Consider the following 15,962-nt stretch of genomic DNA (forward strand, 5'->3'; position numbering starts at 1 on the left):
TTTTGTGGCCCGGCATGGCCAGGTGGTTAAGGTACTCTGGTCGCGGGTTCGAATCCCCGTCACAATAGCAGGTACACAACACTTGTTATGAGACCAAAGCCAGTGTTGAAATCAAAGTTTATTATAATGTTTGAACATATATCATCGAGTACGTTTAGAAAAACATGTAGTTTTACACATTTTTACATGTGGTTTTACACATTTTTCTGTTATCTAATAAAATATATAACAAATGAAGAACGTTTTCGGGGGGGGGGGGAGGCACTTCTCCAATATGGCCATACAAACAACAGTATCATATAATTCATAAAACACCTGAACAGATAACATCCAGTCACACAGATCAAGACGTAAAGCAACAACGAGCGCCACTTTCCAAGTGCGATGCTCACCAAAACACAATTCTTTGTTTACCTGCAAATATCTTAACAGTGAAACAAATTACACCATCTTCAAGGTTTGTACGAAGAACCACGTCGCGAAGATAATTGTTGGTTATTGTTAGTAATTATTAATTCTCGCTTTGACCGACAGCTGTCGTCATCGATTGGTGTAGTTAAGCCTAGTCCTCAGCACTGTCGTATTGCGCTCTGAAAATAGTTTTGTAATACCTGTAATTGTAATATCGTTAAGTAATCTTCACAACAAAGTGGTAGTGACCGTATAGTTGTTTTGGATAAATAGTTACTGTGCAAGATATTTTTGGATGACTTGTGAAGAACGAACTTAGAAGGTCATTGTAAAATATACTTGTGAAGAACGAACTTAGAAGGTCATTGTAAAATATAGAGTTTCTCTTCAGGGTTTTATATGAATATTGCTGACATCGTTTCGTTATTTTTAAATCATAAGTTGTAATAGGTGAAACGTGCTGCAGCTAAGATATAATGAATGAACACTTGTTGAACATCTCAGATGTGTTGAACATCTCACATTGTTTCTGAGCTAATAATGCCTACCCCACATCTCACATTGCTTCTGAGCTAATAATGCCTACCCCTAAAATAAAAACTGTTACTTTATAATAACGTTTGTTTTGAATTTCTCGCAAAGCTACACGAGGGCTCTCTGCGCTAGTCGTCCCTAAGTTAGCAATGTAAGATTAAAGGGAAGGCAGCTGGTCATCACCATCCACCTCCAACTCTTGGGCCAATCTTTTACCAACGAATAGTGGGATTGACCGTCAATTATAATGCTCCCACGGCTGAAAGAATGAGCATGTTTGGTGTGACGGGGATTTGAACCCGCGACCCTCAGATTATGAGTCAAGTGCCTTAACCGCCGGGCTTGTTATAATACTGGGTGTCTGGAAGTTATGGTAACACATTTGATTTGTGTTTCTGAAATGTTTCGGAGTGTGGAAGTTCTAATGTTCTCTGTGTTTCGTGTTAAACACAAAGTTTTTTTTTATAAGTCCTCAGATTTCCCGTTGAGCTACCACGATAAAACATTTGTTAACACAATTGTTTTGTAAGACATTGTATGCTCACTATTACATGACGTTTTATGACTACCAGTGGACTTAATGAGTTCTAATTGCTTCAGAAAACAAACTTGTTATTTTTATTATTCACTCCAGATGCCCTGTGGACCTTTACGTTTTTCCAGAGCTTCACCGAACTCCTGAAGGGGCGTTGGAAGCAGATTTCTACGCTTTCAAAATACCAGGTTCTAACTTACTAGTCTTCCAAGCTACCGTTCGCACCTGCCGGGGACCTTGTGAACCAGTAATAACTTCAAACGTTTCTTAAGTTAGATTCGGTATTAAGAGCTTTAGACTAAGGATAGTTTGAAACAAAGATTATGTGTCGGTAATTATTTACAAACACACGTGATACATTTAATAGCAATGAGAAAATACAAAATGTAAACAAATAAACAATATTACACCATCGAATATGAAGTGAAAATAACTGTCATACAATAATTCACAGGAACTACTGTAGTGATTCGTTCATATTATTAAATATAACTCATTAATCACAGAGGCATTTTATGAAACGAAAAATGATAGGAAAATATAATGTGATTTATCTGTGATATAATTTAGCGAACTTAGTCAAGTCACGTGTACAATCCACACAGGTAATATGCAGTGATAGGGGTCGTCCAGGGTCGTTTCCCTCCTGGGGACGAAAAAAAAGGGCAGTTTCGTCTCCTGTTTCACTTGTCACGCCAGTAGCGCCACCTAACTCGACGGACAGTATTGACCACGAAGAGGAAGTTCACGAGCTGTTGAAAGTGTATCTGTCCCGATCAGATATACCTGCGGTGTCTAAAGGGCTTGGTAAGTAGAGGGCGCTGTAGAGTCAATAAAGTTAAAAGTACATTTTTGTTTAGCATTAAACTTCATGATGGGCTATCTATGCTCTGTCCACCTGGCGGATACACTTCCTCACTATCACGCAGTATGCACATGAACGTATAACACTAGATACCGGGTTTCGATACTCGTGGTGTACAGAGCACAGATAGCCCATTCTGTAGCTTTAAACAAACAAACAAACAAACAAACAAATCACTGCGAGGAATCGAATCCAGAATTTTAGCACTGTAAGATCTGAAACTTTTGCTGCTCCATCGTTTTGTTTTAAATTAACAAAAATTTACCCTTGCTATTAAAGTACTTCTTCGTCTAATATACATGGAATGTATATTAAACTCTGAAGCAGTTGTAACGAGAGCTTTATATCAGTGTTTTAATAAGATACATCACTTCTTTATGTAGAAAAATATGATGATCAGAAAGTATTTAATTAAATAACGTAATGAACTTTTAACATGTGACTAGTTCATGACTTTGCTGATAAGTGAACTTTAACATGTGACTAGTTCATGACTTTGCTGATAAGTGAACTTTAACATGTGACTAGTTCATGACTTTGCTGATAAGTGAACTTTAACATGTGACTAGTTCATGACTTTGCTGATAAGTGAACTTTTAACATCTGACTAGTTCATGACTTTGGTGATAAGTGAACTTTAACATCTGACAAGTTCATGACTTTGGTGATAAGTGAACTTTAACATCTGACTAGTTGATGACTTTGCTGATAAGTAAACTTTAACATGTGACTAGTTGATGACTTTGGTGATAAGTGAACTTTAACATGTGACTAGTTGATGACTTTGCTGATAAGTGAACTTTAACATGTGACTAGTTCATGACTTTGCTGATAAGTGAACTATAACATGTGACTAGTTCATGACTTTGCTGATAAGTGAACTTTAACATCTGACAAGTTCATGACTTTGCTGATAAGTGAACTTTAACATCTGACTAGTTCATGACTTTGCTGATAAGTGAACTTTAACATGTGACTAGTTCATGACTTTGCTGATAAGTGAACTTTTAACATCTGACTAGTTCATGACTTTGGTGATAAGTGAACTTTAACATGTGACTAGTTCATGACTTTGCTGATAAGTAAACTTTAACATGTGACTAGTTCATGACTTTGCTGATAAGTGAACTTTTAACATGTGACTAGTTGATGACTTTGGTGATAAGTGAACTTTAACATGTGACTAGTTGATGACTTTGCTGATAAGTGAACTTTAACATCTGACTAGTTCATGACTTTGCTGATAAGTGAACTTTAACATCTGACTAGTTCATGACTTTGCTGATAAGTGAACTTTAACATCTGACTAGTTGATGACTTTGCTGATAAGTGAACTTTAACATGCGTCTAGTTCATGACTTTGCTGATAAGTGAACTTTAACATGTGACTAGTTCATGACTTTGCTGATAGGTGAACTTTAACATCTGACTAGTTCATGACTTTGCTGATAAGTGAATTTTAACATCAATGTTGGTAAAAGAAATGTGAATTAGATCAACCATTTGCTCAACAGCCCCTGAAAGATGGATGGTCTGTGTCCCTAAAGATGGCTACTACACTCTGATGTTTGTAATGGGTTTCGTAGTGTTTATCACCATTGCTATAGCTGTGGCAGCCGTATCTTACATCCGAAGAATCAAGACAATGGTAAGAGACGCGTTCCAACATTAATAAAACCGTATGTAATCCACCAATATCAAGGTTCGTCACTGGGGTTAAAGTAATGTGCTGAAATATGAAGACAATTTAAATTCACTAATTTGTTGTTGTTGGTATGATTATGAAGGTTGGTCTAAATTAAATCAGTAACATATTTATTTTAATTAAGTCATCTTCAAACGTGCTTTTAAAATTTTAAGTAATTGTAACAATGGTATCCAAGAGTTAACGTTAATGTACATAAAAGTTACTTTATAGCACATGAAATAGCTCATTTTCATGGGCACAAGTATTGTGTGGGTAAATTGCCTTCCAGCGGCTCATTCTGTGGACTTTATATATGCCAGAAACCTAGTTTTGATACCCGTTGGGGAATCAGAACTGGTAGCCCATTTTTTGTTTGCCTAAAGACGTATTGAACAAAAAGAAAGATGGATACGAAAGTGTGGTTTGTTAAATAATATGAAATTAAATTATTTAAAAAATACGATTGATAAGTTTATATAATGCACTGTCTTGTTGAATGTCTTGTTTCAATATAACTCGAGGTTATTTTTAATTCTCCAGTTACTTATTTAATTATTTATTGCTATCAATGATATAAAACCTATATTAATATCAACTGACTCACCTCGCCTTGTATGTCCTCAAAGGTGAAGGAATCTGACGCCGAGAGTACATCACCTAGTACAACCGAGTTTTATATATCCGAGTTTCAAGCTCCCAAGTTTGAAGACCCCAGCGAACCCATTTATACTGACCAATCCATGTTCGAAAGGTCTCGGAGCCTTCGAAGTATGACAATTTCCAATCTTGGAAATGTCATTAAAGCCAAAGGAGATTTCTATTAATTAATTTCATGATGTTTTATAAATTAATTAGTACGATAATAAATGCGTTATCTGTTCTGATTCTTGTTTATTTAAACATAGAAAACAAGTTGTTTGCGAGATATCGTAATTGGTGGCGGAGTATTTGAATAATTATAGTTTTATAACAATTGGACACCTAGTTTTTAGTTTATTTTAAAACAAAAAACTCTTGTTTGTAAATAATATACGTTAATGTACTATTCGAAGAGGATATGTTATTCTGTTGAAGCGATAAAATCTGGTAGCTTTACTTTGTAAGTGATTTTGAAAGCTTTAATGGATGCAAGTTTCAGCTACACGTTTAATATGTTCGTCGTATAAATATCCAACAAGAATGTAAAAACGTAATTCTTCCTAACACAAGACTTTAAACATTATTCTTTAAGCCTTATTAGCACAGATATAAAATTGTGTAAAATTTATTCACGCAGCAGATTTATTTTTATTTGACACATATAAAATCTTTAATATTCAACTGTTAACCTAATTTCTCAAGTAACATATTTGAATGGAATTTACGGTCTTCAGTGTTTAATAAAACTTAATAATTTCATCACAATCTATTTTATATATTAAAAAAAGAATAAATGTTACCCTTTCGTTATTTTGTGCGAGCATTCCATGCATTTTCTATTTTTGACGATAGTTTCATTGAAGATTAATTAATTATTTAGTTATTATAAAAGCTACGCAATGGGCTGTCTGTGTTCTGCCCACCACTGATATCGGAACCTGGTTTCTAGCGATGTAAGTCCGTAAACATACCGCTGTGCCACCAAAGGACTTCGCAGAAATAATTTGTGTTTTAATCAGTTTAATTTATTTGTTATTATTATGGATCATTCTAATACTGTTTTATTACTTAACTTGATATAAATTTCCATAGCACATTGTAACAAATTTGGAAATTAGATTTCATTCCAAACTGTATTTTCAAACTATGCTGTCAGTTAACATGACCTGACAATAAAGAAAGAATAATGATAAAAACAAAACAAGATGTAGTTAGTACTTTGTCTAAATATGAATTACATTTTCTAGGGTTTAAAGTATTTAAATTATTTCTATTACACTGAAAAACAGTGCCGTACACCTCAATCTGTTTCATCTCAAAATGAAATGTTTTGAAATTAATTAACAAAACAAGATGTAGTTAGTACTTTGTCTAAATATGAATTACATTTTCTATGGTTTAAAGTATTTAAATTATTTCTATTACACTGAAAAACATTGCCGTACACCTCAATCTGTTTCATCTCAAAATGAAATGTTTTGAAATTAATTAACAAAACAACCTTATTAAATACATTTATATCTACCAGTTTTTTATGCATTGATAAATTGTTTTAGAACATTATTCAAGAAAATTTTGTGTATCTTAAAATCGCCACTGACAAAATTACCTCATCAGATAATTGAAAGTTTTTAGCATAGTATTTTACTTCTAATATTGACCAATAAAGAGTTTACATTTTAAAATCTCTGATGACGTTTTTGGTGTTTCTTGCAAATCTTACATTTTATATTCGTAGGTGAAACGGCCCCTCCCTGTTTCAACAAGTGTAGAGAAATGTTAACTGCGCCATCTGCTGGCTTATTAGATACTACCAAACTGCATATTTTATAACATTTTCAGGAGTTTATAACTTACACTTAGAAATAATCTTTTTCTTCTTCGACTTTTTAAATATAAAATTCTATCAGCGGGTGAAATAAACTCATATTTATGTAATAATGAAACAAATTCTGATTACTGAGTATTAGCTCGAACAAGTGGCCACATTTAATAGTAAATGTTTCAAGAAGCTTTTGAAATGTAATACGAATGCCTATGATAAAGTAATTTAACGCAATATAGGAAAAGGTTTATATCCTAGCCTAACTGCTTTGTGCCATAAAACACCAAATATCCAAATTAAATTGTTTGCGGTAAACACGAATAAACGCATCGAGTATTACTCAATATTATAACCTCAGTGGAAGCTTATAAAATAGGCTACATAATATTCTACATAATAGAATATTGATCAATAATAACATGTATGATTGAACACAATTGGCTAGCTGCTCATTCTTTAACTTTAAAATCTCAGAATTCCCTTTATTTGCCAGAAAAGCGTTCAGAAGTAGATAAGTTAAATGCTTTTCATGCATAAGTAACTTTACACTTACGTAACGAGTGTCTGTTTGAAGTTACGCACAAAGCAACACAATGGAATATCTGTTATCTGCCCACCACGAGTATCGAAACCAGGAATCTAGCTTTGTAAGTCCGCAAACATACCTCTGTACCACTGGAGGGAAGGGATACATAAAGTGTGTCAAGGGGAACTGAACACTTGATATATTTTTCTGTTTTACTTCTCACGATAAAAAAATATTAGTGATGTTAAATTAATAAAACAGCTACTTTCTATCAGACTTCTCGCCTGGAATATAGTGCTTAGTCCTGGAATATAGAGCTTAGTCCGATTACATTTTAATGACTCAGTTTACTATCTTTGTGATTTTTATTTGTATTTATGTCTAAGCTATTTGCCGACTTCTCTAATCTTGAACTACTGGCCAGAGAGATGACAGACAGTCAGCAACATTTACACTAAGGGATTGACTGACACTCTTATAATACACTTCCGGATTAGAGTGCAGGAAACATTTTGTAGTGTCCTACTGATTTTATTTCTTCAAAAGTAGATCCACTTAAAACAGGAAGAACGAGTGAGATAAATTGTGAAGCAAGTGTGGGTTTAACTACAGTGACAGAGTTTTGAGTCAATAAGATGATCAATCGGTGTGTCTCTATGTTATATTATGACCAAATATCTCCACACGGTTGGTTGTACGAATTGTAGCTCCTGCACGTATCTATACATTTCTACTATTGATATCACAGTAGTTACGAATGAAAGTTTTATCTGACTAGCCATTTCGCCATTTTGAGTTTCACTGATGGATGGGTCAACTTTTGGAAGTCAAGGAAACTTAAGTCTCTGAACGGTTTTGGTTGGTTGAAATCTAAAATATATATATATATATTTTGAGAGCACTTTCTCTCATTTACTAACCATCTACACAGCACTCATTACTAATGTTATATTTAAATATTGTTCCCAAAATAAACACTTGGTATCAAGCACAACCTCCCCCTAGTCCTACCTCAGTATCGTCCTTCATCCCCACTGTTACGTCAATGTGAATTTATCTAATATCCTTCATGCTAGGATACACTAGCTATCCTATTATGTGCTTTTTATCCTTGGCGTTTTTTCCTTTGTGTTAAAGATATATCTCCCTAGTGGCTCCACAAATAGTCTGAAGACTTATAACACTAAAAATTTGTACTCGATAACTGTAGTGGGCATAGAACCAATAACCCTTTGTGTAGCTCAATGTTAATTGCATAACGTTATTTATTTGTTGCCTCTAATTTCTAAATAATGTAAAATGTGGTTTATGCCGGAAGCAGCAGAGTGATATTGTTGTAAAGAAAACGTTTTTGTACTAAGTATCACAACACTAATTTCAATACACTAAATATTATTGTTTATTCTATTCTTTCTTATTTAACCGGTTTGCCAAATTTATCTACAGTATTTTTCTTATTTCTTCCATCGCTTTTAAAATATTACATTACTAGATTAAGATAATAATGACAAATGTTCATCAAAATATGTTTTTATATATTTTTTGAATGACTACAAGATTAAATTGGAGTTAACAAATAAGCACGAAAATTAAGTAACCAAAAAATGTTATATATATACATATTACAATTAAACATATGAATTGAAATGTATAAAATATTATAAATAAATTATATTTGTTTAACAAAAAGAGAGAGAGAAAAAAGAGGAAGCAGTTACCAAAATCTCTGATGTGTGAAGTTAACTCCTGCGAAAAAAATACTGAGGTAAAAATGTTAGTTTAGGCTTACGTAATAACTTATTCAATAATTTTATGCAATGTTTCTTAACTGAATTCGTAGGCAACTAAACATTCACGTGAAGTTTATTGTTCCAGTAATTTTACCCAAGTGTTACTTTCATTACATAAAATATGTCGGTTAGTTGGCCGTTTAATTAAGTAAATAATATATATTAAGAATTTTTAACAATTGGATTACGTATTTTACTACCATTTTGTTTTTATAACTGTTTCGTTGACTTTGTTGAAATATACTTAAAATGTAAGAAATTTCGAGTTCAGTTTTACTTACCCCCTTTTATTCTTTTTTATGCACGTCTTCTGGTAAGTCAGCGGTAAATTTCTGGAATTGTAAATATTATAATGCCAAAACTCGAGGTTCGATCTCACTCAGTGGATGCATCGCTAGGAATCCCAACAACATTGCTGTACAAAATCTTAAGTAAACCTTCTTACTTGAACTATTAACATATTATTAAAGTAAACCAAGTGTTTGTCATACTTGTTACTTTAAATTATTTCACTGCCTGTCGTCTTCATACAAAATAAGAAACATGTCACATTATATTTTCTAATTAATTAATTATATTTTGTTTATTTTTCTTATTTTCTCTTCAGCGCAAAACTACACAGATATCGAAAGTCAGTTTATATTAACAGAGTTATAAGCCCTCAAACCTAATTAATTAAACATGTGACATTATGAAAGTGATCACAGCCCTGCCATAGTAATTATAAATCCCTGTCTCCCTGAAGGGTCATACTTTCCACAGGGGTAGTTTTAAACTAATCTCACAACTCCTTTCCTTCTCAGTTTCTCTGGATCCTCGGTGACGGCAGCTATAACATCGGTAGTACACAAAAACCTACCAAACACTTTAATCATTTACATGTTTCTTTATGTACTAAATGTGTGCGTACGTGTATATTCACATATGGGTATAGATTATCTTTTTCTGTTTTCAAGTTGCGTGTCAAATTAACCTTCAAACCACTTCTGGGATGAAGAGACACCGATTGATCTTTGCATGATCATCCCTTATTTCCTAACCAAAACTCCATGTTTGGACAGACGGACTCTGGTGTTGGATGTACCCAAAGATGTTGTTGCAAGAACGTATGAGCGAAAATTATGAAGAATGTAACAGTTTGTGAATCACAACCCAGCTGCCATATCTATAATGAACAAGTCCTTTCATCTGGCCCGGCATGGCCAAGTGTAACCCACTCGTAACTCGTTCGACTCGTAATCTGAGGGTCGCGGGTTCGAATCCCCGTCGCACTAAACATGCTTACCCTTTCAGTCGTGGGGGCGTTATAATGTTACGGTCAATCCCACTATTTATTGGTAAAAGAGTAGCCCAAGAGTTGGCGGTGGGTGGTGATGACTAGCTGCCTTCCCTCTAGTCTTACACTGTTAAATTAGGGACGGCCAGCGCAGATAGCAATTGTGTAGCTTTGCGCGAAAATTCAAAACTACAAAATTCAAAATGGTTCCTTATTATAGGACCAGCTAACACACGACATAAATACATTTTAAGAACTCAAAAGGTCAGATTAGAGAAGAATATATCGGCTTACAATTAAATATAAATTAAAATATCTAATACAGACATACGAAAATCATTTAAATACCAATCACTATGAAGTTTACTGTTAAGCGATTTTAGTATAATTATAGATGAAGTACGAATAACACATTAAAGTCAGCATAAATATCAAACTGTTTAAATGTCATTACACAAGAGATGTTCACGTCGAATGGTTCAAGGAGTCAGTAATTTTATTCCTCAAACCGAACGAAACTGAAGCTATTGTCGTACACTTCTCTGCTGCCGGACAACCGTTTATAGTGGGCGCGTACGTAGGAATTTTAAAAAATAAAAATATTTATAATTACGAACACAGTCGTTTTGAATACGGTACAATGATGTTTTTTATTCTTTTTCTGAGATGTAAGGAACCTTCGGTTTAATAAACATAATATTTATTACTAATTAAATTTACAAAATTAAATTGAGGAAATCGAAAAATAATTTTGTGTAGCCAAGTTTCAACGTTGACTTTAATGTATTACTTTATTGGATAAGTGAAAAGTGTTAATTCAAATGATTTAGTGATCAACCAGCGTAGGTTGAAAATCAAACATTTAATAAGACAAAAAAAGGTGACAGATTGCCTGTTAACATTCTTTTTTAGTGATAAAAGTCATCTTATACTTTATCTAATAATAAATTTAAAATGTGTAGTCGAGGTCTTTTGAGAACGACCAGCACTAATTAAAAGAAATTTCAATCCAAACATCAAGGGTTATATATATATATATATTTACAACAACTTGAACGAGGGTATACTTCTGCACCCACCTTGGGGAGAAGTGAAATAATTTAAATCCCTTCTTTATTTTTAAAAGAATCTTTCAACTCTACACATAACTGATGTAAGATGCTGGATTTTGAACGAGTGATTGTTTAATGTTAGGAAAATTAAACTTGCTCAATTGGAGAGTAGATTCGTCTTTATCAAATTTTGAACTTGTGTTCTTTCATCTTGTTGGCTTCATAATTTAGCAAAAGCGAAAAAAAACAGTGAAAGCCTCGTGTTCCATCAGTTCCCAGAATAATCTTGGAAAATTTGATAAGAACCTCTCTTTTTCTTAAGATATTTAACCTGTCCAAATAAGATCATCATAACATCTTTGGAACAATTTTAGTAGTACCAGGCACAAGGTAAAAGTGGAACTTAATTTCTACTGACTGGCAGAACAGTATTCAGAACTTAAAGGCTTTCAGTTAAATAGGTAAAAAACAGGACATTAAATTCTAAAAGTGGCATTTAGAATAAAGCTTCAAAGTAACATATAATAGTTTACTTGTCTGAAAGCCTATGGTGTCGTTATTAATCTTTTATTACAATTAAAATGTATTCTTCTGTTTTAAAACTTGTTTTGCTACATTAGTAACAAAGTAACTGTAAATCCTCAAAATTGGGTAAGGTGAAATGTAGAATTAACGACACCTTCCATAATTATAACCTATATACAAATATATTTGAAGTTTGTAGTACCTGTATTTGTAAATTTAAATAATAAATTCAGTTCAAGTTTATGGTGTGCATACATAAATACCACAAATCAAAACACATGTAAACAAAATGTCTGAAATACTGACACTATATGCTGTATAGTAAATACCACAGACCTTTTGTGTCACAAATTAAAACACCTGTATACAAAATGTCTGTAATACTGACACTACATGCTGAATAGTAAATACACAGACATTTTGTGTCACAAATTAAAACACTTTGTGAATGTCATTGAATGCTGTATTTCATGACATGACACTTCTTGACACAAACCATATGTAATACAGATGTTTGATACTGAAAACTAAACACACCTCATTAGTTTCAAAAATGAAATATTAATATTCAAATATTCCCTGTAAAGATGTATGTTGTGGTATGAATATAATTTAAATTTATCAGTAGTAATTTCCAATGTTTTTTGTGCACAGCTTATGGAAGGCCTCATGTCTTGTAGTGTAATAAAAGAAACTGTATCCCTCATCAGTAAGATGTTTAAAGTTTCTGAATTATTTAATGTTGTTATTTTTTAAGGATTGTTTTAACATTTTTTTGAAAATATCGATATTTTTCTTTTCAGATGTCATTGTTCAGCATTTTATCTTATCCATTGTTGAGAATTTACAATAATCTGTCATTGATGTATCATATAAATGTCTAAAACAGTAAAATATATTTTAAAATAATAAGGAATTAATTATTACATCTAAGAAGTTCAACCAAGTAAAGTTTTGTCTGTTTGTTTTTGAATTTTGCACAAAGCTACTTAAGGGCTATCTGTGCTAGCCATTCCTAATTTAGTAGTGTAAGACTAGAGGGAAGGCAGCTAGTCATCACCACCCACCGCCAATTCTTGGGCTACTCTTTTACCAACGAATAGTGGGATTGATCGTCACTTTATAATGCCCCCACGGCTGAAAGGGCGAGCATGTTTGGCGCAACAGGGATTCGAGCCCGCGACCCTCAGATTACGAAGTCGCAGCCTTAAAATGCTTGGCCATGCCAGGCCTACCAAGTAAAGTACTATACAATATTTGTAACTTCATTTGAAATGCATTTTTTTTTACCTATTTTATGGAAAGAGATTTTGAGTGCAATTGGCCTTGTTCTGAATGCCATTCTCTCAGTAAGTGGAACTGAGTATTTTCAATCTGTGCCAGTAAGTTTGTAGCCTTTCTTACGTATAGAGACTAGAAATCTTTAACAGTGTTCTTCATGAGGCCTACTGTTGAGAGAGTTATTTTCAGCTCAGTATATTAGATTGAAAAGATGAACCTGTTTCTTGTGTGTACAGTTATGCTATTTTGTATGCATTCACAATATGTATACATTCTGATCATAACAAAGTTTCATATTTGTACTTTGAAAGATATTTGTTTAAATATCTCCTGAGATCAACGTCTTCATTTTGACTTATTTTCCAGTTTCGTCAATCCAGAATTTTGAATAATTCATTAGTACTGCCAGGAAACCTTCAAGAGAGGAGAATTATTTCATAAGTGTATAATACTAGTCAGTATCAGTCCAGGCTCATAGAGAATTATTTCATAAGTGTATAATACTAGTCAGTATCAGTCCAGGCTCATAAAGTATATTTACTAAATCTTTTTTGTCTGTGAATTTATGAAACTTTTACCAAGTCTGACTCTGGCTTTGACTACTCTGAATACTATATGATTTTTATATTAAGAATACAACTATATTTTTATCTTAAAATTTAATGTTTCATTTGCATAACCTCTAAACTTTTCTAAATTAAAACTTATTTTACTTTAACACTAACTGTAGTAAAATTACCAACATCCAGTGAAATGAAAATTAGTAAAAATTAAATATAATGAACAGTACCATTTTCCTTTGTATGTTTTATTTTACCTTATTAGTTGTCTTTTCATCTTCACATGGTTTAATTTACTAGTTTATGGTTCCATAAGCAAATAAGATTGAAGACTATAAAATTTAGACTTTGCTTGATTAATATATTATGATGAGTTATTTACATTAAATTCCATACTTCAGAGAGGGTAGTAAATAAGCTTATAGAAAGGAGAAGACATAAAAAACAAATGTTTCTTATAATAAAGGAGATTGAGGATTTTTAAAATATTTCTTTAAAAAGGTTAGAGCTACAAAAATATGTATATAGAAATTTGATTTATTAAACACATGTTGGCATCAAGTTTATTCACATACATTGATAATTAAATAATGTAATTAAAACTTGAGTGTAACTGTGAAATAATCAGTGATGTCGAGAAACCCACTTGTTGAGAATTTATATGCAAAACGGCTCGTTTTACATTTTCTCAACCCAAATGAGCCATTTTGCATATAAAAGTAACTGTGAAATGTTGTAATGTGCACTTTGACTTATTCATAGCAAAAGAGTTATATTGTGAAAGGTTTTGAGTTTAGGGACAAGTTTAACATCTCGATGTGGATTCCTGTAAATGGTGAGGGGACTTCTCAGAAAAGGTTCTGTACTTTCATATCCTCTGGGATCTAAACATCGACACACATGCTTACTGTGTGTGGTGACCCATGAAGGGGAAGAGAGGATCCCCAACAAACCACTCTGGTTTGAATATCTGTAGCCAGGCAACCTTGCGATGACCCTCCCAGGGTCAGTTGGCTGGTCCACTTGGGCTAGGGTCGACTGAGTACCAGTGTTGGATGTTCTAAATAGGTGTTGTGGACATTGTATCTGATGCTGGTGTTTGGGTATAGTGCTCACGAAACTACAGCGTTGCTGCAATATCTTTGTTTGGCATTGTAATGCATCCCATCTTAGGGCTCCATGATGGGTGGGGTAAGTGGACACCAAATATTCTTTTTTTTTTATTATGGATTCCCAACTCAAAATAAAACAAGATGTTTTAATAAACAGACCATAATTAAACAACCACATCTTGAAGATTCTAAACAACAATATTCAAATTCTTCATCACCTGTACCTCATTTTCTGATATTACATTCTTTGTCAGACAAATCTTTAGAGCACATGTATCACTTTTTATTCAGAAGGGACTAGAGGGGCTTGCTCTCTAAGTTAGTCAAAAAGCTATGTTCTGGAGATGTCTTGGTGGAAACATCAACTTCTAAACAGAGTGAACCCCTCTTGCATTCAAAGGCCATTGAATGTACTCACCATGCTACTTTGAATTCATCATGAGGAATTAATTTTGAGAAGGATTTGAGGAACATCTTCAAGTCAGATATCCTCACTAGTTTCTCCATCCAAGGAGTTTCTGTAGTGAAGCATATCTCCACTTATACAGATGGAATTATGATGCCAACCACTTTCTTAATTTTGACATTTACATCACCATGTCCATCTGCCACCATCAAGGTAGGTTAGCTAAATTGGAAGGTGTGGCCATATTTTTCAAATCCTCTCAGATGTTTCCAGTGTCAGTGGTTTGGTCACTTGAGAACATCATATTATGGTTCCTTGATGTGTGTTTGTTGCAGTGGCAAGGATCAGTGATGTCTATGAGTGTGAAATGGACTCTCATTGTGCTAGTTGTAGTGGACTCTCATTGTGCTAGTTGTAGTGGACTCTCATTGTGCTAGTTCTAGTGGACTCTCATTGTGCTAGTTGTAGTGGACTCTCATTGTGCTAGTTCTAGTGGACTCTCATTGTGCTAGTTGTAGTGGACTCTCATTGTGCTAGTTGTAGTGGACTTTCATTGTGCTAGTTGTAGTGGACTCTCATTGTGCTAGTTGTAGTGGACTCTCATTGTGCTAGTTGTAGTGGACTTTCATTGTGCTAGTTGTAGTGGACTCTCATTGTGCTAGTTGTAGTGGACTCTCATTGTGCTAGTTGCAGTGGACTCATTGTGCTAGTTGTAGTGGACTCTCGTTGTGCTAGTTGTAGTGGACTCTCATTGTGCTAGTTGTAGTGGACTCTCATTGTGCTAGTTGTAGTGGAGGAAAAAGAGGTACAGTATATGTAAATGGTTCACAACATTTCTTATGTCGTACATATGCTGATGCAATCCATCCCACTGTTATAGTGGGAGTGCCAACAGAGTTGTTTTTAAACCATGTGAAGAAGCTATTCCCTTCCTGGTT

At 33.6% G+C, this 15,962-nt stretch overlaps 1 protein-coding gene across 2 annotated transcripts in view; it reads left to right on the forward strand.

Annotated features, from left to right (window-relative positions):
* The window catches only part of LOC143248450 (uncharacterized), a 60,750-nt gene extending 54,878 nt beyond the window's left edge, over positions 1-5,872 (forward strand). For both annotated transcript variants that reach the window (XM_076496823.1, XM_076496824.1), the window contains 4 exons: positions 1,580-1,727; positions 2,086-2,287; positions 3,860-3,993; positions 4,659-5,872. In XM_076496823.1, coding sequence (XP_076352938.1) covers positions 1,580-1,727; positions 2,086-2,287; positions 3,860-3,993; positions 4,659-4,856 — 682 coding nt within the window. In that variant the 3' untranslated portion in view covers positions 4,857-5,872. The remainder of the gene's footprint in view (positions 1-1,579; positions 1,728-2,085; positions 2,288-3,859; positions 3,994-4,658) is intronic.
* Positions 5,873-15,962: the final 10,090 nt, after the last annotated feature.

Source organism: Tachypleus tridentatus, chromosome 4 (assembly GCF_004210375.1).
Source record: "Tachypleus tridentatus isolate NWPU-2018 chromosome 4, ASM421037v1, whole genome shotgun sequence".
Taxonomy (NCBI): Eukaryota; Metazoa; Arthropoda; class Merostomata; order Xiphosura; family Limulidae; genus Tachypleus; species Tachypleus tridentatus.